Below are 24183 nucleotides of genomic sequence, written 5' to 3' on the forward strand. Positions count from 1 at the left end.
ACGGCAGAGCACAGGCCCTTTCCTCGGATGAAATCTGTACATGAGAGTGATTCTTTTTCGTGCCTGCATTTAGAATGTTTGTAATTTTCCCCTGCTTGAAAAGGCAGGGGAACTTCCCTTTTGGTCTTCAAATGAGTTAAGAAAACTGATGGTGTCCACCACAGCCGGTATTTCTGACCCAGGAGAATCAATAAAAGGGCTTAGAGAGAGGGATAATGCTGGTGACTTGGACAGGCCGACGAGAAGCCATAAAGCGCTTCCTTTAAAATGAACATTTAAAATGACATGTGGCTTACTTTGTACTTTGACAGGATAGGCCTGCAAAGGTCTCTCCAGGTACAAATGTCCGGGAAGAACTTATTACAGAAAACAAAAGACACACCCAAATACCGATGTCAGCGTGCTTAGTCTTTTCTTCATCTAGCCTGGTGCATGGTGCCTCCTTGGACGTGACGCCTATTCACTGTCCAAGGGACGTGCTGGGAGATCAAGAGCGAAACGCTCATACCTACAACTTTTAGGCACTCACAGAGCCACATAAGGATTTGTTCAATGCAATTATTGACTCACGTGTGAAACACCCAAAGGCCCTGAGGTAGGGACGAGCTCGCCACATTCACGGAGAAGGTAAGGGAGCACAGCCTGGAGCCCAGTGAGCTGGGCTGCGGTAGAAAAGGTCCCAGAGAAGGGGAGAGACCCCTGCAGGGCAGAAAGCAGACGGAAGTGGGCCTGCAGAGTACTCGGAGGAGTTCGGGTTTTGTTCACGGCAAGACGGGGGCGCCTTGGGATGCTTTGGAGCACGGGAAGAACAGGAGCAGTGAACGCTTGAACAGCGAGTAAGAGAAGCCGCAGAAAACGTAAGCAGAGCCCTCTGGCACGTTACCTGCCATGGGGAACACCCAGTGACCGCCAGTCATCTGTCAAAAACTAGAAACACGCCAGCTTGTCATACGCAAAAACAGGAAGTCGAGGCCATGGTTACTGGATATTTTCAACTTTGATGCCACCTCACCTCCCTGTTCCACGAGTCACCAAGCTCCGTCAACTCTTCCTCCCCCCGCTTCACCTTTTCACCTTTGCATTCTTCCCATCGTCCCCGCCCCGAGACCTGGTGGCAGACAGAAATGCTCGTTTCCAGGCCGGCCCTGAGCATACCTTTTTTTCTCTTCCCCTTTAAACAATATCCTATTTTTTCTCATTTTGTGCTGCATATCATTTTCAGGAAAGAAAAAAATTCAATAACAAGAAAAGAAAAAAGAGTACCCATGATCCACAATTCAGAGACAACCAGCATGAACACAACATTTTAAAATATATTTTTCCTATCCTTCTTTATGTATTTATTCTTTTGGTTATAGGTTTTATTTGTATCAAGATTCAAATAAAATCATATGTGTATGTATGATACACATATCAAGATATGTGTATGTGTATCACATACACATAACTTGATGAGTCAGATTTTCTAAAAACAGAAATCTCCACTTCATTCCCTCCTTCCACTTCCCCCTTCCCAGAGATACCCACTTTGACCTCTTTGAACTGGTTGTTTGATATTTCACTCCATTTCCCTCAATAACAGGCTTCTATTTCCACCTCGGAACCTCCCAGTTTTCAGTATAATCTTCTCTCCCATTCTCGGATGGGAGGGTTCTGCTCCCTCTCCCCCTCTACACCAGACCCCAGCATACGCACATGCCCTTCCCACCTGCCCTGCTCCTCTCAAGATGGTTACAATTTTGGTAAGGTCAATATTTATTATTTACATAATTGTCACTATGTAAATGTCATTCACAGCTGAGCTGTATGGTAAACTATGATGTCCTTTGCTTTCCTGCCTAGCTTTATCATTTTCCTTGAGTTAATCATTGTCTTGTTCTCCTCCCCCACCCCTAGCAGACCTAATTTTCTCAGTGTTTGTTTCCAGTTCAGCTTCAAACATGTTGCCAGTGGTCCAGTGGGCCTCTCAACACCTTCCAGCGTGTCAGAAATGGTACTCACTTACCTTTTTGGAGAGATCTCCCTGGGGCCTTCAGACCTGCTGGAATCTTCACCAGGTACCCCCTCTGGTGCGCTGCTGTCCTTCTGGGATCCCCCTTCCCACCATCTGGGAATTCCAGGTGCTTCTGTCTTGTGTTGGGTTTCTGTTTGCTATACGTATGTGGTGTCAAGGGGGCCACTCTTATGGGCAGCTGGAACTCTGGGCAACTGTTTAGAACATGCACCTCAGAGCCGCTCCATCCGACGGGCAAGGGAGCGGAGGTACTTACCCTTCAACTTCCGTCAGTTACTGGTTGAGACCTGTTCTGGGACCATCAACACCCCAGCACAGCTGGCTTGTCCTGTGCTGACCGGAAGTACTTACTCAGCAGCAGGACCCTCTGAGGAGTTATGAGCGGTCCCAAACAGAGTCTGCTATGGAACTGGAAAGCCCCCAAACTTCAGATTCCCGGGCCCCACAACTGGAGATCCAGCAGGTCTCTGATAGGATTGGAATCTGTATTTTTTACAAAGATGCTTTGTTTGTTTGTTTTTAAAAGATTTTATGTATTTATTTTTAGAGAGAGGAGAAGGGAGGGAGAAAGAGAGGGAGAGAGACATCGATGTGAGAGAGAAATCATCAATCGGTTGCCTCTCATATGTGCCCCAACCAGGGACTGAACCCTCAACCCAGGCATGTGCCCTGACCAAGAATCAAATGGTGACATTTTGCTTTGGGGGATGACGTTCAACCAACTGAGCCACACCAGTCGGGGCTGGAATCTGTATTTTTTTTCACAAACTCTCTCAGACGTATCTTTTGCACCTGACTCCACTGAATTCAACAAACTCAGATTTTTCATTTCTGCCCAGTAATTTTAGTGCCTATGAACTGCACAGTGGCCAGGACTAAATTAAAATCTACACACATGAAACATTATGTCCAACTCTTCCCCATATGTAATAATACTAAATGGTAAAACTCAATGAAAGGAAGGCCAACACAGAACTTACTTTCCCCACGGTGTGGTAGGCAGAGAAATGGCCCCCCAAAGATGTCTACATGCTAACCCCTGAACCCTGTGAATATGTTCTACTACATGACAAGGGAGAATCTCAGTTGACCTTGAGATGGGGAGGTCATTCAGAACACCGGATGGGCTCAGTGCAGTCACAAGTCTCCTTATAAAGGGAAGAAGAGGGCAGGAAAGTCAGAGTCAGGGAAGGTGTGATGCCCAAAGCAGAGGCTGAAGTGATGCCATTGCTGGCTTTGAAGAGAGAAGATGGGACCGCAAGCCATGGAATGCGGGCGCCTCTAGAACCTGGAGAAGGCAAAAAAGACATTCTTTCCTCGAGCTTCCAGGAGGCACACAGGCAGCCCTGCTGACATCTCGATTTTACACCCACAACACTTCTAACCTATAGCAGAACTCTAAGATAATAAATAATTCGTGTTGCTGTAGGCCAGTTTTTTACAATAAATCTCTTAACGTATTTCTCCTGCGGGCTCTGCTTCTCTGGTTAAACCCTGACTGGTATACACGGTAACCCCTTTGACATCAAATTCATGAAGAAGTTTTTGTTGGTGCTCCTGTTTTGCTGACAGCTTCAGCATTTTCTAAGCTCTGGGGAAAAGAGTAATGAAGAAGACATCAAGTTTCCACATCTGTAAAACTGGGCTAATCAGAGTAACTCATAGGGTTTTTATAGGCATTAAATAAATTACAGAGCATAATGTCCTTGGAACAATGCCTGGTAGAGAATAAATATTCAAGAAACATTAAAAGAGAAAAAGAACAGAAAAAAGACAGGAGTGTGACAAACTGTCTGCTTTCAGGGACTTATATCCTAGAGGGGAGAATGGATGACAAACTTAGCAAAGAAGAAGGGAAGGATGGAGGGAAGAAGGGGGAAAATGCCTGATAATGATAAATACCTCAGAAATACTTGTTTTAAGATTAGACTAAGGGTTGGCTGCCCATGGTGGGCCAATCCAGCCTGCCACCTTCTTTTATTCAGCCTCTAGCTAAGAATAGTTTCCTCATTCTTAAACTGTTGAAAAAAATTAAAAGAGTATTTCATGACATGTGAAAATGATAAGAAATTCCAATTTCAATATCCATCAAGTTTTCTTGGAACACAGCCATGCCCATTTAAATCATCTACAGTGTTTTTCCCACTGTCAGGCATAATGGAGTTGTTGGGATGGAGATCAGACCAAAACATTTACTGTCTGGCTCTTTACAAAAAAAGTTTCCAATCCCTGCTTTAGACTGAGCGATCAGGGAGGGCCTCCCTGAGGAGGTGACATTTAAACTGAGATCTGAATGGCAAGATTAGGGGAAGAGAGCAGTGGAAACAGAGAACAAAGGTAGAGCCTTTTCTCTAATCTTATAACAGTCTTCCAAAGGCTTTTGTCACAACAATCATGTGCCCTAAGGTTCTTCAGGTGCTGTAGGGTCCAGGGTCACAGGGCCCACAGGTACTGAGTTGGGGTGGGGAGACAGGACTGTCTGGCACCAAAGCCTGCCATGCTCTGTGCCAGCAGCCTAACAGGACACCGGAGCCAAGGAAACAGCTTTATTTGTCAAATGACTTTATTTGCCTTCCTGGGGTCAATGACCGGGGATTTCAGATTCATTCTCTGGAATAGATGAGAAGGGCCTGGGATTTGTTCCTAAGCCTGAGAGCAGGGGTTATTTGGCCTCCTGGTTGGCAGCAGGTCCATGATTGCCACAAAGCCCGGATGTGGACCTAACTGATAACAGGATTGGTGGGGCAAGGGCAGTGGGGGCGATGGCAGATAAAATGGGACATCCATCGGTGACTCAGGGCCCTGCTCTCATTCTGACTAACCCCAGCCCATGGGAGCTCAACTCCAGCTAGCTGAGGTTTTCTGGGCCCAATAGGAAAGTGGCAACCTCATGCCCTGAGTTAGTAAGTGTGGCTCTGAGAGAACCCAGCTCTCAATCCCTAGAAGCCATTTCATTTTCACCAGGCTCTGTTTGTGATAACAGAGGAAACGAGGCAGTTTAGCCCCATTTTAGAGCCAGAGATATTAAGACAGCGGAGAGGAACAGGGAGTACAGGTTAAAAGCACAGACTTCGCCTAAATCACAGCCTCGACTTTTGCCAGCTGCATGACTTCAGGCAAGAGAGGTTGACCTCTCTGGGCTTCAGTTTGGGGGTTATGATAGTATCTGCTGCAAAGAAATGTAAGGAATTAAGGAAACAATAGCCCGGCATCACACCCACGGAAGGACTCAGTAAACTTTGGCTAATCCTGAGCACATTCTCTTTGACAATAGTCCTAAAAGGTCTTGGAGAGGCAGTGAGCTCTGGGTTGAAGCCAGACAGATCTCTGTTCCGCCCAGGACCAAAGCTTGACGTCAGCCTTGACTTCTCTCTTTCATTCCCATGCCACAGTCCATCAGCAAATCGTGCCTTCAGTTTGCACCCAGAGTCCAATCATTCCTACCATCTCCATGGCATCACCTTAATCCAACTACAACCCACTCTCGCCCAGATCGCTGGCAAGACCTCCCAGCAGGTATAAAGGCTTCCATCCTTGTCCCCACACCCCTGACCCCCCAACTCTCTATTGTCAAAGGGATCCTAATAAAAGTAGGGTGGTAGCACTCCTCTTTTTGAAGACTTCCTATTTCCTAACACATCTACAGTTAACTAATGTCTTTTTTCATTCAGTGATCATTTATTATTGAGTACTTACTATGTGTCAGGTATGTGTACTATCCTAGGTGCTGGAGATAAAACAGAGAACAAAACAAATAAAACCCTTTGCATTCTGGAAGTTTACATGCTCATGGGAGGACAATAAACAAATGTACAAGTAAAATATAGTATGTTTGGTGTTCTGGAGAAAAATAAGTCAGGAAAGGCGAAGGGCCTTGGATTTTAAACAGAGTGGTCAAGGAAGGTATAATGGATAAGGATTAAATAACAGGCCTGAAAGTGGGGAAGGTGGGAGCCAAAGGACAACGCGCCATTTACGGACAGGGATACATTCCGAGAAATGCATCATTAGGCGATTTCATCCTTGTACAAACATCACAGAGCGCACTTACCCAAACCTAGATGGTGTCGCCTCCATGGTTGACGGAAACATCGTTACGCAGTGCATGACTGCATTCTAGACAAAAGGATCAGCCAGGGCAGAGGTGGCAGTGCTCCCGGTGTGTTTCAGGCACCCTGAGAAAGCCACGGCGACCACAGTGCTTCGGGTGCTGGAGGGAGAGAGGGGGTCCAACCTGGGGTGGGGGAAGGGGGCTGGGTTGAGTCCTGTTAGCACTCCACATTTTTTTTTCTCTGATCAAGATTGGAAGCCAGTGGAGGTTTTAAGCAGAGGAATACCCAAGTTTTAAAAGTTCACGGGGGCCACTGTGTGGAAAACCAGGGTAACAATGGCAGGGACAGAAAGGTTTGGGCAGCTTTGCAGATGTCACGAGATAAGATGGCTTGCATGAGAAGGAGGTTAGCAGCAGAGATGGCCTCAAATGCAAAGGTCTAAAGGCCCTACAATAGGGTCCAGCCCTCCCGATGGCGTTCCTCTTACACCTCCAACCCCACCTTGCTCCTTGTACCCCCAACCCCACAGGCCACTGCTAGGTACATAAGGGCATCAATGACTAAATTCACCAATGGCCCACTCCTAGATAACACCACCTAGTTGAACCCTAGGCACATAGTCAGAACTCGGTAAAGGTTTATAGCTAGATACTGCACAGCTCTGCAAAGCCCAGGTGGCTAGCCCTCCTTACAGCAGAGGAACACCGAGGCTCAGGCTGGGAAAGTGAAACCCTCGGGTCCCTCTGCCCAGCCGACGCTAGACGTCTCTTCCCCACCATTCAGCTAAGGTGAATCACAGTGCCCTCATAGGAGTTTCCCTCAAAACGTCCCCACTCTGTGGGGGGCAGCCGTAACCTCGTGGGCCCAGAAGCTCCGCAAGTCCTGTAAATACCCAGGGAAGATCCTCCTACAGGTATCCTCCCACCCTCGGGCTACAGAGACAAAGGGACTGAAGGGCCGCCCTCGCGCGGCCCAGGCCCCGCCCCCCCGTCTGCCGGCCTGCGCCTTCGGCGGAAGCCGGAAGCAAAGAGCGGGCCCTGCTAGCCCCGCGGCTCGGAACTCGGTGGTCTTGGAGGATCGGCAGGATTGGGGCGAAGATGGCGGGAGAGGAGTGAGTGGGTTTTTCCCGGGCGGCGGAGGCGGCGGGGCTGGGCCCCAGTGGGTGACAGCTAGCGCCTCGGGCCGCCTTCTGGCCCCCGGAAAGTGGAGCTCCTCGTGCTGGTTGGCCAGGACTGACCATGCCGGCCCCTGCAAGGAGGGCGGGAGGGACGGGCCTGGGCCCAGCCCGGCCTTGCAGCCTCCTGGAGGTCAGACCCTCGGGCTGGCGATCGGCCGCCCAGCGCAGGCCTCGAAAGCTGTCTAGCGGCAACTGCAACCCAAATTTCTCTTTTCCAGCTTTCGATCATCAGACAATAACGGAGCGCTCCGCCTCCTCCTCCAGGAAGTCCCCCAACCCAGTCCCCAGTTAGCCTGTTTCCTCCTCCACTGTAACGATCATTTTTTGCATCTGTGTTCACTCAGTTTCATTCATTCATAAACTATTGGCGGCCCACTATATTTCAGGCCCTAGGTACCTAGTAGTGAAGGAGGTAGACCAGGAGCCGCTCTCTGAGAACTTCCTTTCTAGTAGAAGGAGACCATAAATAGATAAGATGATACCAGATGCTCTGAAGGAAATGGCATAGCGTTAGGGTGGGGGAAGTCTACTCAGGAAGGAGTGATAGTGCCAGCTGAAACCTTAATGAACAGAAGGAGGGATGGGAGAGGATACAGCAAGTGCAAGAGGCCAGAAGCAAGAAAGGCATTATTAGTGCCTTTGAGGGACAGAAAGGCAGGCATGGGTGACTAGAGTGTAGAGAGCAAGGGGGTGGCCATACAAGATGAGAGGGGGGCAGCCGGGGTGTGGGTCCTACAGGTACTTCTGTGGAAGGACCACTCTCCATCCATCTCCATACCTGCTGTGCACAGTCTATTCATGTTACAGGCGCCCTGCCTGTGTTTGTGGAATGAATATGTGAGAAGGGAATCCCGTGGTTGGAATTTGACTCCCTCACCTGACAACTTTTCGGATATGCATCTTGGCTGGGGGGTCATTTCATGTAGTCCCCTGTTGAACATTGCACATCTGCTCTGGCCCAGACTCTAAACTGTGCCACAGCAGCACAGAGCAAAAGAAGTGATAGGAACTAGTGATCTCAAGTTTGCTTTCAAAGCTCGGTTCTGCCACAGCCTGACTGAGACATTGGCCAAGTTACCCATCCTCTCTGAGTCACTGTTGTTCGTGGGTATAAAAGGGAAAGTAAGAGTATCCACCTCGGGCATGTTATGCCTGTTGAACGAGAGGTTGTGTGTTTCCCTGGGATGGAGCGGGCCTCAATAAACATTAGCTGTTAAATCTCACAATACAATCACTATTACAAGGATTGTTCTAGTGTACAGTCCCAACAGGTGAGGAGAGAGCTGTGAGGAATGTGAGTGGTGGGCAGGAGAGGGGTGTCACAGAGGAGGTTACACTGAGCCTTTTGAAATCAGAAGGATTTTGTGAAGTACCAGATCAATGATTGCAAATTCAGGTGGATTCTTCAACTTGAGACAATGAAAAGAATGTAAACTGGAGAAATAAAGGCACCAAGTAAATAATGTCGGACGTTGGAAGTGATGAGACTCCTCCAGTTAGCCTTCATTTGTTTTTTTAATTTAAAAAAATTTATTGTATTTTTTTCATTACCATTCGGTCCCCTTATTATACCCTTTCCCCCCTGCAATCACCACACTGTTGTTCATGTCGATGAGTCCTTTATCCTTTTTGCTCAATCCCTCTACCCCTTAAGCTCCCCCTGACCCCTGCCTCCATTTAAATCCTGCATAAAGGCCAAGGAACAGGCAGCATGCCAGTTCTAGGATGCCCCTAATTCCCCCTAGTTCCTGTGCTCTAAATGGCTGGGTTCAGAAGCACCTGAGGGCACTGGTCCCCTCCTGCGGCAGCAGGCCAGCATTTTCTCAATCAGGTTCTCCAAGGCCTGCCTGTTAATTGCAAGACGTGATGCCTGTAAAACTCTGTGTCAAGTTCTCTTTCTGGTGTTGTGTGTTGATGCTTTGGGGCCCTTTTTCCTTGATCTAATTCTGCTTTTTTGTGTCCGCCAACAGGTTCCTCAACACAACTCACGAAAGTTTCAATGTCACCCTCCACACCACCCTGGTTGCCACCACGAAACTGGTGCTCCCGACCCCGGCCAAGCCCATCCTACCTGTGCAGACGGGGGAGCAGGCCCAGCAGGAGGAGCAGTCGAGTGGCATGACGATTTTCTTCAGCCTCCTCGTCCTAGGTGAATGCTGAGGCACCGTCGTCTGCCTCCCTGAGTGTCAGTGGGCGCTGGCTATGGTCAGCCCGTCTAAATCACTGTTGACTTTGTCAGATCCTCCATTGGGTTTTCATTTCAGACAGTGAGGGACACTGAGCAGTGCGTACCATTATAGCAGGGTACTTCTTTTTCTTTATAAAATCAGAGCTTAGCAATCCGGAAGAGCCCTTGGTGCAGTATCTTAGATGTCTGTTGGAAGAGAGAATTGAAGAATTTTTGACGTAGAGAGAACCTTGAACATCTTCCAGTTTAATGGATTTAAAACTCTGCTCATGAGAATGTGTATGTGAGTGTATGATAGCGGTGACAGGGTGTAGGGGGAGTCAAACAGATTCAGTCTCTCAAACTCAAAATCTCAGCCCTGGCTGGTGTAGCTCAGTGGATTGAGCGTAGGCCTGCGAACCAGAGGATCGCGGTTCAATTCCCAGTCAGGGCACATGCCTGGGTGGCAGGCCGGTTCCCTGCAGGCCAACTCCCAGCAGGGGATGCACTAAAGGCAACCATACATTGATGTTTCTCTCTCTCTCTCCTTCCCCTCTAAAAGATAAATAAATAAAATAAAATATAGTCCAAGTAATTGAATTATAAAAAAAAACCTCAAAATCTCATTTTGTTCACCCTCTTCCTTGAACTCGTGAGAAAATTTAGGCTCAGAGAGGTTAAGCAATTGACCTGGGATTTGGGAGACTAGAGACCAATATCCAGTTACCAGACATCAGTCAAGAATTTTAGATAAAAGATCATGACTTCCATGCCTCCCAGAGACTGTAGCAGAGAATTGTGTTAAACAAGCACTAAAACTTCCATGGAAACTGCACAACCACTCTGGATTAGCTGACTACAGAAGAAAGAGCGTAGAATTTGACCCAAACCCAAACTCGTGTTTGGCGAAGTGAAGTTGGCACCTTTACGTTTCTCCACTGTCCTTTAATGATAGTCATATTCCAATTAGATCTTTTCACATCAGGGAAAGGCACACCTGGATTTAAAGGGGTAGTGCATTTCTCTGATGTCTAGTGAGACTTTTTTTGAGGAAAAATGTCACCTCTTTCACACTGACTTTTAGACTCTTACAGTCAATCTTAATAATACAGGACAGTCCTAACGCTCATCCTAATGTCTCTCAGATTTAAACAAAACAGAATCAAACCAAAAACCTGTTACATCTGGCTTTTTTTCACTTTGCATCATGTCTTCAAGGTTCACCCGTGTTGGAGTGTGTGTTAGAATTGCATTCCTTTGTTTGGTGGGATAATATTCCATCGTCAGGATGTGCCACCTTGTGTTATCCATTCATCAGCTGATGCACATTTGTGTTGTTTCCACCTTTTGACTGTTGTAAATGGTTCTGCTGTGAACATCTGTGTGCACGCTTTTGTGTGAGCACACCTTTTTATTTCTCTTGGTTGTACAGTAGGTGCCTAGGAGTGGAATTGCTGGGTTAACTGGTTATCCTCTCTGTAACTTCCTCACCAGCCGCCAGACTTTTCCACAGGGGCTGCACTGTTTTACATTCCCACCACCAAGTGCCCATGTGCACAGTGTCCCGTGTAGGTTTAATAAGCCCAGGTAATTTTTTACCCTATAAATATAGTTAAATTCTATTTTTAGGGGATTGCTTCAACAATCAAGGGCTCTTGTTTTCTTTTTCTTTTGTTATAGTAGCTGAATACAAAGAAGAAAAACAGTTCTTTTGTTGATCAAGAAATCTTTAGTTCTTAAAATCCTGCAGTATTCATCTATTTACATTGTTGTCAGCTTGATATGTTAGAGAATATAAAAGCCTGGCCTGGAAGGAAAAAAAAAGAAAAGAAACTTCTATTTTGTGCCCTGGCTGGTGTAGCTCAGTGGACTGAGTGTGGGTCTGCGAACCAAAGAATCACGGTTCGATTCCCAATCAGGGCACATGCCTGGGTTGCAGGCCAGTTCCCAGTGAGGGACACACAAGAGGCAACCATACATTGATATTTCTCTCCCTCTCTCCTTTCTTTCCCCTCTAAAGATAAATGAATAAAATCTTTAAAAAAAAAGAAACTTCTATTTTGTAATCACTTTTTTCACAAGAGGGTGAGAAGCATAAGTCAGACTTCTAAAGTCATTTTCAGGGTGTGTAGCATTGAAGATCATTTTGTGCCAAAGACCACAAAACAGGTTTTTATAAGGTACTTTTTCATCCAGGCAAAATCCTGCCCCGTGTTCATGCATGTCTGGGACCAGAAGGCCCGACCTGCATTTAATAGGGCTGTGCGTTTCTCTTGGGGTGTCTTCTCTTCAGACACGTCATGAGCCCAGACTCTGGGGTTGCGCTGATGTCCTGCAGGCCCCATCTTCACAGAATCAGATTCTTGGCAGCTTATGGGTTGATATCGCTGCTTTTTACATGTAGATCAGCATGCTTTAGCAACCTAGAATGCTTCTTTTTAAGTAAATTTGAAGGCATTTTTCCTCCAGTATCTTATAAAAATAACATGTCTCTTGTATATTCCTGATTAGATGTAAATCTGATAAAGAGAAAAAATGCTGTTAATGGATAACTTGCTAACTCACTAACTGCATGAACCCTGGTGAATTGAGGGAGATTATTAGTCCATAGTTCATGGTAGACTTCTGGAACTGACCTAGAATACATTTGCTGCTTTTGTTTACTCTTAGTTAAATGGAATGAAATTGTGACTTTTGTGTCCATAAGGATATGAAAGGATTACATTGTGTTCTTGGTTGAGAAGGGATTTGTTTTTTTAAAGATTTTATTTATTTATCTTTAGAGGGGAAGGGAAGGGAAGGCGAGAAGGAGAAAAGGAGAGAAATATCAATGTATGGTTGCCTCTCATGGGTCCCCTGCTGGAAACTGGCCTGCAACCCAGGCATGTGCCCTGACTGGGAATCGAACCGCGGTTGCTTGGTTTGCAGGCCTGTGCTCAGTCCACTGAGCTACACCAGCCAGGGCAAGATGGGATTTTTTATTTTGTATTTTTAGGGGCTTTGAATCAGTTCACTTATACTTAACCCTTGCCGATCTTTGACTCCCCAGAAACAATGGTGAATTGAATTGAAGTTGTGACCAACTTTCACTGGAGTTAGCAGTCAGCGTCATTTGACAGACATTTTATGGGCCATTAAAATGACTGGAGTTATTAAAATCAAAACATCTGTGGTTTAATATAGTTTACATAATTATTGCTTCAGGCATGAGAAGTTGGAAGCACATTGACTTGTGGGATGCATACCCTCCATACCACACGGAAGTTTTTGTTGCGGCTTGCTCTTTTTTCCTGACGCGCACTTGGGAACGTGGGCTTGTACTTGCGTATGTGCATTTGTGTGCTCATAAGCATGTCCACACACGCAGGCACATAGGGCTTGGGACTTGTTTTACTGTAAATGGGGTCCTAGCACTTGCTTTTCCTCCTCACAGAATGGCTTAGAGATCTTTCTGTGTTAGTGTGTTTTACAGACTTCATCCTTTTTGTCTTTTTAAAGGATGTGTATGTGGTAAAAATAAACAGAACATAAAATTTACCACCTCAAAGTGTACAATTCAGTGGCATTTACTACATTCACAGTGTTGTGCAGCCATCACCACTGTTTAGTTCCAGAACATGTTTATGGCCCCAAAAGGAAGGAAACCCAGTGCCCATTAAAAGTGTTCACTCCCCATTTGCTCCAAAGAATTTGCCTACTCAAAATACCTGATACAAATAGAATCATACAGCCTATGATCTATATTTGGCCTCTTTCACTTGGCATCACGTCTGCAAAGCTCACCCGTGTTTCAGCATGTGGTAGAATTGTATTCCTTTGTACGGCTGAGTAATATTCCATTGTCGGAGTGTAACCACACAGTGCTTTATCCATTCATCAGCTGATGCACATTTGTGTCATTCCCACCCATTGACTCCTATAGACAGGGCTGCTGCGAACATGTGTGTACAGGTTTGTGTGTGGACGTAAGTGTTTATTTCTCTTGGATGTATACTTAGGAGGGGAATTACTGGGTTACATGGCTGCTGTCTGTGACTTTCTCCGGAACTGCCAGACTTGCCCCACCAGCCCAGCCCGAGTGTTCCAATTGCTTTACAGCCTTACTTACACTTGTTATTATCCACTTGTTTTGTGTAATTATAGCCATCCTGCTGGGTGTGAAGTTGTATCTCATTGTGACTCTGATTTGCATTTTCCTAATGACTAATGATGTTGAGCATCTTTTTATGTGCTTATCAGTCATTATCTTTCTTTGGAGAAATGTCTATTTAGGTCCTTTGCTCATTTTTATATTATGTTGTTTTTCCTTTTGTCTTTGAGTTGTAGGAGTTCTTTCTGTGTCTAGATAACTGACTTACCAATATTTTCTCCCATTCTGTGGGTTGTTTTCCCAGACCTCATTCTTTTTAATGGCTGAAGGCCATTCCTTGAGCCTTATATTCAGCTCTCTGTTGATAGTTTTGCCCTCTGCTCTGAAAAATGCAAACAGTTGTTTGACTCATGAGAATATATTTTTAAAATAATTTTTTCATCCAGTTTGGTGCAGAGGAAGAGCAGAAACTGATTCAACTCCCTAATTTATTACCTGTCTACCTACGGGATCCTGCACCTGCCGTTTTAGGCGGTAGGCGTGCTCTTTGGTCACATGTTACCATCGGGCATTGGAACTCTTTTCTTGCCCTTAGTATTCAATGTAGGGTTTTCCTAACTAGGCAAAATGTTTGTGATAAAATAATACCACAGACTGATAGTTTAGAGCACAGAATGAAAGGAGGACAAAATTTCTGTGTTGACAACTGTTTCCTTTCTCTGGGCACCTGGTGCTTTTTGGTGGAACCGGAGATACCTTAACTTGTCAGTGTGGCTCTGAGAGTGGCGAGTTACCAGCCGTGCAGATGGTTTAAACATTTCTTTTCAAAGTGTCGTGGAGGTAGCACTGTGACTGTAGACCATCCCACTGCCTGATGAGAAGAGACGTGCACATTGACATTGGACCATGAATTTACAGTGAGGAATTATTTACGTAAAAGGCTGCTTTTGGGGAAGGGTCCAGAAATACTTATTCCTTTCAAATAGTTTTTTAGTCTTTTACTTCCTTTTCTGTCTTGATGTCACCTCTGAGGAAAGTCAGACATTCTCCTTATTCCACCGACTGAGGAATAGACGCAGCCAGCAGGGAATGGGGACACCCAAGGTTCAGGGCACTGGACTGGACTCCTGCCCCACCATGTGGCACCTCCCAGTGAAGTGCCCTCTGAGGCTCAGGTTTCCCATCTAGAAGCAAAGGGGATAATGGTGACACCAGCTAGTTGAAAGAGGTGTTGGGGGTCAGATGAGGCACGGTTGGAAGTGTTCAGTGCATGCCTGACTGGTGGGGAGCCCTCAACCAGCTGATGCAGAGCAGGTGCCCCATCTTTAGGTCTCTGACGTTCTTAGAACCAAAGTATTTACCTTGTTGTGTTTATAAAACATCCCGCTTTCTTCTGTGTTAAGAGAGAACCAGTCACCTGGTGGTAAAATACGTGTCGGCACATTTTATTGTAGTTGCAGGTGCATCAAAGCGATTCCAGTGACTTCCTCCTCACCACTTAGACTTTGCCGTTGATGGCAACTTCAAAACAGTTGAGGACCACTTCTCAGAACCAGGGAAGTTCGAATAATTTTAAGTCATTGTGTAAGGTTTAGCAGCTTAGAAAGAAAGTAGATGCCTGCTTCTCTCAGACGTACGGAAGTATGCAGAAATGTTATGAACACCGTGAGTCGATGTCCAGTTTCAGAAATATGAGACTGAAAGCAGCACTGACATTTACGGTGTCATTGACAGCTCTCTGTTTTCCTGGCAGCCCTTGAGTAACTATTGCCGTGAACTTGGTGTTTATGACTTACAAATGTGCTGTTTTAACAATGTCTTATTTTTCCCACAGCCATCTGCATCATATTGGTGCACTTACTGATCCGATACAGACTACATTTCTTGCCAGAGAGTGTTGCTGTTGTTTCTCTAGGTAAGTGCTTATCGGTGATTTTATAATAAAAGCAGTAACAATAGCTATCACTTTTTAGTACCTCCTGCTGCCAGGAACCATAAGGGATGTGGTACATACCTGGTCTCATTTAATTCTCACTGCAACCTGCCACGAGGGCGTTCTGATCCCATTTTACTGGTGAGGACACTGGATCAGAGAGGGGTCATGACCTCATGAAGGGCACATGGGCGCCCCTCTGTGCAGCTCGGAGGCCTGTTCTACTTCTGGAACACATTGATGTGCATTGACCTCCGCTGCCAGGCTGTGCTGACACCCAGCTGAACTAAGGCAAGTAACTGACGCTCGAATTCATAGTGTCACTGACTTTTACAGCCAAGAGGGGCTGCGCTTTACAGTTTAGGAAGGAGAAATGGCTCACTTTAATGTCAGAGTCAAGTCTAAAGTCTTCAAAGAGCATTCCATTCTCCCTCACATTTCTCTCCTTTGTTTCTTGTGGCAATTAACTCTTAAAATAATTAGCCGCTATTTAGAGTGAATAAATTGGTGTAATAACAGGTGTGAACTCACAAGCAAGTTCATTGAAGTGGTTAGTGGAGGAAGGAGCAGAGATCTTATTTTCAGTAAGTGTTAAGATCAAGATGAAGACGTGGGTGGGTATGCTTAAGGCGTAGAAAATAAGGTTTAACCAAGTTCAGCTAAAGCTCTCATCACACTATTATATTGTAGTTACTGGTTTCCACTTGCCTGCTGATGGTATTTAATTGTCTCACATCACCACTGATGCTTTAAGTTTTTTTTATTTGCCTTGTAGAGCTTGTTCAGTGTATTTAGTAATTCTTTCACAACATAGCTGTTGTTTGGATTGGCTTTGGAAACAAACGCTCAGGCTGCTCACTGTCCTCCTCACGCCACGGCTGGGTTCCTGCTGCCCTGGTTCAGCCCTGCCATGCCTTTCCTGGACTTCGCAGTGCCGCTCAGGGCCCAGTCTGGCCCGTGTGCTCTCACACCTTCATCTCATTTAAGCCTCAGGACCCCCAGGGATGCTGTATTTTAAGGGAGAAGCACCACTGTGTAGAATTGATCTTCAGGAAAGAGTTGGAAACCAGTTTTGCTCAAAAGAGTTCCTGTTCTCTGTTCAGCAGGCTCTCTGGGTGCACATCCAGGCAGATTCTAACAGCCTTAGCTAACAAATCGCCTGAGAGCTCTGAGAATGGGAGGCTCATTCACTGGCGTTCCTTTTCGATGTTGGGCGTGTTGAAAATAACAGCTAAGCCCTGGCTGGTGTAGCTCAGTGGATTGAGCCCGGACCTGCGAACCAGACTATCGCGGTTCGATTCCCAGTCAGGGCACATGCCTGGGTTGCAGGCCAGTTCCCTGCAGGCCAACTCCCATCAGGGGACGCACGAAAAGCAACCATACATTGATGTTTCGCTCCCTCTCTCCTTCCCTTCCCCTCGAAAGATAAATAAATAAAATACTTAAAAAAAAAGAAAATAACAGCTAGTACCGGCTATTCCAAGGTGTTCAGTAAAGCCTTTAAAAGGCCGTTCCAAGGAATTTACAGTTCTGCAGTCAGTTTTCACAGTTTCTCAAGAATGATAAATATAGTTGGCGTGTATTAAGGTATTGTGTGCATGGAAACCAAAGTGGTGGTTGGTTCTTATTATTTGATTTGGAATGTCAAACTCTTCACTGTCTCTTGAATGTTTGGGTAACTGCAGGTCAGGGACCATCAGTGCTTGTACCGGGACTCACAGCATGCATTGTTGCTTGCCTACCCCAAAGACATTTTCTCCCTTCTTCCTTGAAAAGAGAACCCTCATTTTGATCAGGCGTCTTGCCTCCAAGTTAAGGTTGGTCTTCGCCATCACAATGATTGCATTCTCCTTTGCCCAGAGGTGCAGAGGCAGCAAGGCAGTGTGAGATCCAGATCTGGCAGTGAGCCTGAGGGGAGGCTGCGCAGGGGTGGGTTTGGGAAGACGCTTCTCCTGTGACAGGAAGGATGGTTTCCCCTTTCTTTGATGCTGCTGCATGAGAATGCGGTGCCTGGAGCCCTGGGAGCCAGCTTGGATATTTCATGTAAATGGATCATAAAATAGCCTTTTGTGTCTGGCTTCTTTCACGTCCATGTTTTCAAGGTCCAACACATGCCACATGAACCAGTGCTTTATTCCTGTTCAGAGCTGGACAGTGTTCCCTGGGGTGGGCAGACCCAGTTGTCTAGTCCGTTCATCAGTCCATGGACGTTTGGGCGGTATGCACCTTTGGGCTGAGTAACACTGTTAGTGAACACCCACACACAGGTTTCTGTAGGGAAGTGTGTTCTCGGTCGTCTTGGTGTAATTCCCGAGTCTCGCAGTAACTCAGTTTAACTTCCCGAGGCACCGTCTGCCCAACTGTCTCCCCACGGCGATCGCCACACTTCACGTTCCCACCAGCAGTGCACGGGGATTCCAGCTTCTCCTCTGTGGCCTTGCTGGCACTTGGTTTCCACAATTTTTTATTGCAGCCGTCCTAGTGTGTGTGAAGAAGTATCTTATTGTGGTTTTGAATTGCATTTCCCTGATGACTAATGTTGTTAAGCATCTTTTCATGTGCTTTTTGGCCATGTCTGTATCTTCTTTGGAGAAATAGCTATTCAGCCTGTGGCATTTTTATGCTCTGCTGTAGAGCTGTTAAAAGGAATGAGGCAGAATGCCATGTAATAATCTCTGATCTATTATTACACATGGATCGAGACTTAACACTGAGCAAAATAGCAAACGGTAAGAAGATACATTACAGCGCCCTAAATTTCATGTAAATACACACAGATGTGCCTTATGTGTACACACACACACACACACACCAGGACCATGTGGTTAAATATAAATCTCTAAGGGGACAGAGAAGGGGCTGGTAAAATATTCCACCAACATCAAGATGGTTGGTTACCTTGGGGCAGGAAGAGAGAGAACTAAGATGAGAGTGGGGAGTGGGGTCTCATCAGAAGGGACTTGTCTTTCTGTGACATTTCACAAAGTGAAATGAACTATTTGCTCAATAAACATTTATATAAAACTCCTTAAAATGTATACACAATTTGAACCGGCAAGGAAAAACAAGCGACGGGGAAGTCCAGCTGGAGAGGGGCGGAGTCGGTGCCCTCCTGCATCTGGAGTGAAGGCACAGACCTGTTCTGCAGGTGGGGCCGTAGCCTCCCTTTACAGCTCCCATCCCTTTGTCTTGGTCTCTTCAAAGTAATTTCATTGTGGCTTTAATAACACATAACAATCCAAGTAGCATAGAGGTTAAAATTGCTCATCTCCTCTCTTCACCTCGAGTCCCTCCTTGCCCGTGGGAATTAGTGTCAGTTTGGCTGCTTTTCCTAATAAACTTGTGTGGTTTAGTGCCGTCTCCTCACCCTCCCAGTGAGCTGAGTTTCATCAGCTTTGAGTTGTCGACTGAGGAAAGCTGCTTCCTCTTGTCTCTAAGTGTCTCCGACAGGGGGCTTCCGGCTTGCGTTGTCCCCACCGAGACTGATTCAGTAATTCGGGAGTTCTGCTCTGGTGGCTTTAGTTCATGAAAAGTTCCCACAGTGATGCCGATGAGCCAGCAGGGTTCAGAATCATTTGTCTCGTGAATAACACAGCCATCCTAAATTGTGCCCATGGTGCTTCTTTGAGAATTGTTTTTGATAGGTTCTTTATGAGAGGGTAATGAGCCTATCAGCTATATAGAAATGTGCCTGAACTCAGATGGTCTGTTTCTTCCCCGGGGATTTCACCGAATTTTTACTGTAGGCTGTTTTCAGCTTTGCGGTTTTATCTCCAACTGAACACTATACACAGAGCTGCTGTCCGAGTCTGAGAAGGGGATCTGGGGCTCATTTTTTTAAATGGTAGGGACAAGAGGCTGACTTGGCTTGTGAGATTTCTCCCATTTCTCATTGAAAATGGGTAGATGGAGGAAAATGAAAGGTTAAATCTTCTATGCCAGGCAGACTGTTCTATTGGGTCCTATTTTGTAAAGCTTTTTCTCCCCCCCCCAAGATTTTTATAATTTTCATTATAGTATGTTTGCCTGAAATGCAAGTGAGAAACTCATGTAACTCATACAACTTCACATTAATTTCCATTCTTAAGTTTTCAGACATAAAACTTGCAGAAATCCATAAAAGCCATTTAGAGACATAATGATATTCAGTTTCTCTGGAATAATAAACCTGAGTAATCAATCCTCTTTGTACCTTAAATTTATGTTAAACTTACATTTTCTTTTCTAGGTATTCTCATGGGAGCAGTTATAAAAATTATAGAGTTTAAAAAACTGGCAAATTGGAAGGTAGGTTTGCCCAACTGTTCTTTTTTTAACGTAATTACAACTTTTATTGGTTGTTCTTCATTATAGTAACACCAGTGGTGATGGTACCTTTCTTATCAGTGAAGTTTACTTTATTCCGTTAATTTATTTAACATTCCGTTAGATTAGGGTTGATACCTTTACATCTGAGTTCTTTTTAAAGCATAAATTTCACACTGTTTTGGTCAGTGAAAGTGGGCATGCTCAATGTCATGTGCGTTTCCGTCACCCTCAGGAAAGGCTCTGATTAGCATTAAATGTTAAACAATGCTCACTGCTCCCAATTCCATTCTCACCGTTGAGAATAATGAAGCGTGTCTGTCCGGCACCGGAGAGCTCACAGAGCACTTTACACACTGTAGCTCGTGCTGCCTTCGTGACGCCCAGGGTAGGCGGGCTGCAGATTATCGTCACCCCGCTGTCACAGGCGAGGAAAGTAGTGCTCGGGGAGGTCCGGCGTGGCCAACGTCCCAGAGCTAGAAGGGGCTGAGTGGAGCCCCGGGTCCGCTTTCCCCTCTGGACCACGCCAGGCCCAGTTTGCAGATGCCCATGGCTTTGTGCACACACAGCAGTCGTGAGAGCTGGAGACTTGTCTTGTGACCTGAGAACTAACTGAGACTGGAATTTCTGCTTACATTTGAGCGTTCATATTGTGTAGGGAGATTAACAAGTGTGTTACAAAATTGAATTTGTGAATGGAAATAAGGTCTGTTTCAAAATAGTAAAGAATTGGTTGGTTAAAATGTTATCACATTTGAGTCCCACCCCCCAGAGTAGTTTGCCTATTAAACTGTAGAGTGTAAAATTTATAAAACAAGCCATATAATCTGACCTAAAACACAATCTGACCTAAAACACAATTAAACTGTTACAAATAATATTCAGGCAATATTGTATGTATTAAATTAATTCTCAAATGTATATTCAGCTCCTAATGTTACAGAACTCCTGCCAGCAGGGGCCGAGCCTGCGCAGGCTCCGTGGGAGCACATTGTGAATGGTTCGCCTCTGCTTTTCCGCAACTTGCTGAATGTAGCTGTGGGCCGTCTCCGGCCGCGGGGTCCAGACCAGAACCTTTCTCTACTCCCAGGGCTGTTATGACCTAATATGCAGAGAATCGCACCTAATGCATTTTGTTTCATTTGATATAAAATCAGTTGATCAAAATTGGAGTTGATTTTAAAACAATGAAAACTTGTTTGATTTTAAAATATTATTAATCTATAGAAACTTCTGGAACTTTCACTTAAAAATCTGAACTTCTAGCTTCTCCTGAAAAAGCACCTCTCTGGACAGCTGCCCACCATCTGCCCAGCAGAGACCCAAGGCACTGGTGGGAAGCCGCTCCCCTGGTGATGCCGTGGGGCCCCCGGAAGCCCCTGAGCGGGAACCCTGCTCTGAGTAGCGGGAGAAGGGGAAGGGAGGTTGCCTTTCACTTTTAGTTTTACGTGCTTCATTGTTACCGAATTTAGTTTTCAAGTTAAAAGAACGGTAGTACACTCAATAGTACAGACAAGTGAACCAGTGCTGGGTGATGAATATAATTAACTTCCTGAAGAACCATCTGGGCAACCAGTGGCTGACCTCAGAAAAGGGTGAGGTTTCTCGTGGGGGTAGTTGGGGCAGGCTTCCTGGAAGAGCAGGTGTTTGTGGAAAGCCGAAGCGGGAAGCAGGACACCTGTTTGGCACCTGGGAGATAAGAACAGGAGCTTGGTGGGTTTTTTTCTCCAAGAAGTTCTGTTTTCAGACTGTCTCACTGGGGCTGCCTTCTACCTGTATTGTCCTAATGCTTCGTGTATTTCTTTAAATCAACTAACTTTTTTATTTATATACATGTTTGTAGCAGTTTTTTTAAAGCTTTATTGTGGTAAAACATACAAAACGTAGAACTTACCACCTTAGCCATTTTTAAGTGTACAATTCAGTAACATCACATACACAGTTCAGTAGCACTAGACACACCCACAGTATTGTGTAATCATCACCACTGTCTCCAGAGTTTTCTCATCATCCCAGGTAGAAACTCTATCCATTAAACAACTTCCCACCCCCCTTTCTTTTTAAAAAATACTTTATTTCTTTATTTTCAGAGAGCAAGGAAAGGAGGGGGAAAGAGAAGGAGAGGATCGTTGCTGTGTGGAAGAAACATCAATTGGTTGCCCTTTGCACACCCCCACTAGGGGCCTGGCCTGGCAGGCACATGCCCCGACTGGGAATGGAACCAGTGACCTTTGAGGTCACAGGCTGGCACTCAATCCACTGAGCCACACCAGTCCGGGCTCCCCTTCTTATTTTAAATATATATTTTTAATTATTTTTAGAGGAAGGGAAGGGAGGGAGAAAGAGAGGGAGAGAAACATCAGTGTGTAGTTGCCTCTCATGTGTCCCCTACTGGGAACCTGGCCTGCAAGCCAGGCACATGCCCTGACTGGGAATTGAACCGACGACCCTTTGGTTCGCAGCCTGCGTTCAATCCACTGAGCTACACCAGCCAGGGCTATACATTTATTTTAAAGGAAACATGACAATACTGTTTCTATAAATAAACACATAGGGAACCAGACGATCGCAGTTCGATTCCCAGTCAGGGCACATGCCTGGGTTGCAGGCCAGTTCCCGGCAGGGGCCAGTTCCCAGCAGGGTATGCACGAGAAGCAACCATACATTGATGCTTCTCTTCCTCTCTCCTTCTCTTCCCCTCTAAAGATAAATAAATAAAATATTAAAAAATAAAATAAACACATAAAAACGAAGGAGTATGTGTGCCTGCTGTAGCCTCCAAGGCAAGCCCGTTCTCTTTGTCGAAGAGAGAGATCAGCACACTGGAGCGAGGCTGTGCGGGAGGCAGTGCGGGCCGCAGCTCCAGGCCCAGGTATCTCCGACTGCACTGGACTTGGAAAAGAATCCGAAGGGGCGGACCTTCTCAGTCCGCATGGTCAGTGGTATGCAGTGCACTCTTCTCAAGTGCCACCGAAAATTGTCTCAGACTGTTTAGGGGGACCTTTTTGTAACACTCTTCATCGTAAGGTAGTGGATGCCTTTCCTGTGGCTGCTGTAACAAAGCACCACAGATTGGGTGAATTCAAAGAACAGAAATTTAGCCCTGGCTGGTGTAGCTCAGTGGATTGAGCATGGGCTGTGAGCCAAAGGATCACCGGTTCGATTCCCAGTCAGAGCACAGGCCTGGGTTGTGAGCCAGTTCCCCCAGTGGAGAGGCCTCAGTTTATCTTCACAGGACCTTTGCTGTGTGTGGGTGTGTCCTGTTCTGTCCCTGATGAGGACACTCTCCTTGGGTTTGGGGTCCATCCTCATTCAGTGTGATCTCATGGGGATTCTTCCCTTAATTACACCTGCAAAGACCTGATTTGCAAATGAGGTCACATTCTGAGGTTCCAGATAGACATGAACTGGGGCTGGAGGATACTATGCAATCCATTGTCGCTGGGTTCTCCTTGTCCCAGCAGAGATTTGGTTTCTGAAATTCCAAGAAGATCAGCACAGCGGCCACACTACACAGACCCTGAGAATTGGTTGCCCCACAAAACAGAGAGATCAGCCTGTTACTTGTCCTTCGGCCCCAGTCTGAGTCATGCGCTTGTAGCACCTGCAGTTATTTTAAGACTTAATTAGGAGTCATCATTTACTTCCATTTTGAGCCCTTTTTAAATGCCATTTTAGTCTTTATGGTAACAGCCGTACATTTGTAAGAATATATTTAGTCCTTCTTTTGAATATAGCTTTTGATAAGAAATCAAAGACTGTCAAGATTGTCGCTTAGAAATTTTCACATGAAAAAAGGCCTGATTTTGCAGTATTTACATGTATTACATGCAGTCTCTTTTGGCTTGAGGACCAGAGTGTATTTTCCCCCAATCCACCAACGATTAGAGTGTTACTTCACCCCGCCAAAGATGGCTCTACCTGGAAATGCCTTTCAGAACCGTAGTTAACATTTGAATCTGAAAGCGTGTTGAGGGACTAGCTTTATAGCCAGGTCCTACGTCCTGAGTCGTGAGAGCATCAGGTGGGGACTCCCTCGTCACAGTCAGATCGGGGAAGATGGCAGCGTTGTCTGTGGCAGGCAGAGAAAAGGCAGGGCTCTGTCAAACGTGTAGGCTTTTTCCCTTCCTGCAAGTGGAGTGTGTTAGGGCTTATCAGTGGTACCTTTATTCCGGAGGATTCCAACCTGCGGGCTTGTTTTTGAAAGTGTTCTGTTCGAAATGTTTTCTATATTGAAATTAATTTTCTTGCCTTAGTACCAAGGGTAAGAAAGCATACGACTGTGTTTAGAAGCAATTCGTTCTGCTTTTTCTTTTGCTGGTCATCTTTTAAACTCACTTATCCTACATTTTAAAACGCACATTTTATTTTTGGGTAGGGGGTTTGTCTGTTCTCCTGCTTGGTGTTTTTATCATGCAGTTTTTAAAACATGATATGTTTCCCCT

At 45.7% G+C, this 24183-nt stretch overlaps 1 protein-coding gene across 1 annotated transcript in view; it reads left to right on the plus strand.

Annotated features, from left to right (window-relative positions):
• The first annotated feature begins 7085 nt into the window (after positions 1-7085).
• Positions 7086-24183, plus strand: part of SLC9A8 (solute carrier family 9 member A8) — a 53137-nt gene continuing 36039 nt past the window's right edge. Inside the window, exons 1-4 of the mRNA XM_037059879.1 lie at positions 7086-7177; positions 9214-9392; positions 15335-15415; positions 19662-19720. Coding sequence (XP_036915774.1) covers positions 7164-7177; positions 9214-9392; positions 15335-15415; positions 19662-19720 — 333 coding nt within the window. The 5' untranslated portion in view covers positions 7086-7163. The remainder of the gene's footprint in view (positions 7178-9213; positions 9393-15334; positions 15416-19661; positions 19721-24183) is intronic.

The sequence above is a fragment of the Sturnira hondurensis genome, unplaced genomic scaffold (assembly GCF_014824575.4).
Source record: "Sturnira hondurensis isolate 20B ecotype Veracruz unplaced genomic scaffold, ASM1482457v3 Scaffold0011378, whole genome shotgun sequence".
Lineage (NCBI taxonomy): Eukaryota > Metazoa > Chordata > Mammalia > Chiroptera > Phyllostomidae > Sturnira > Sturnira hondurensis.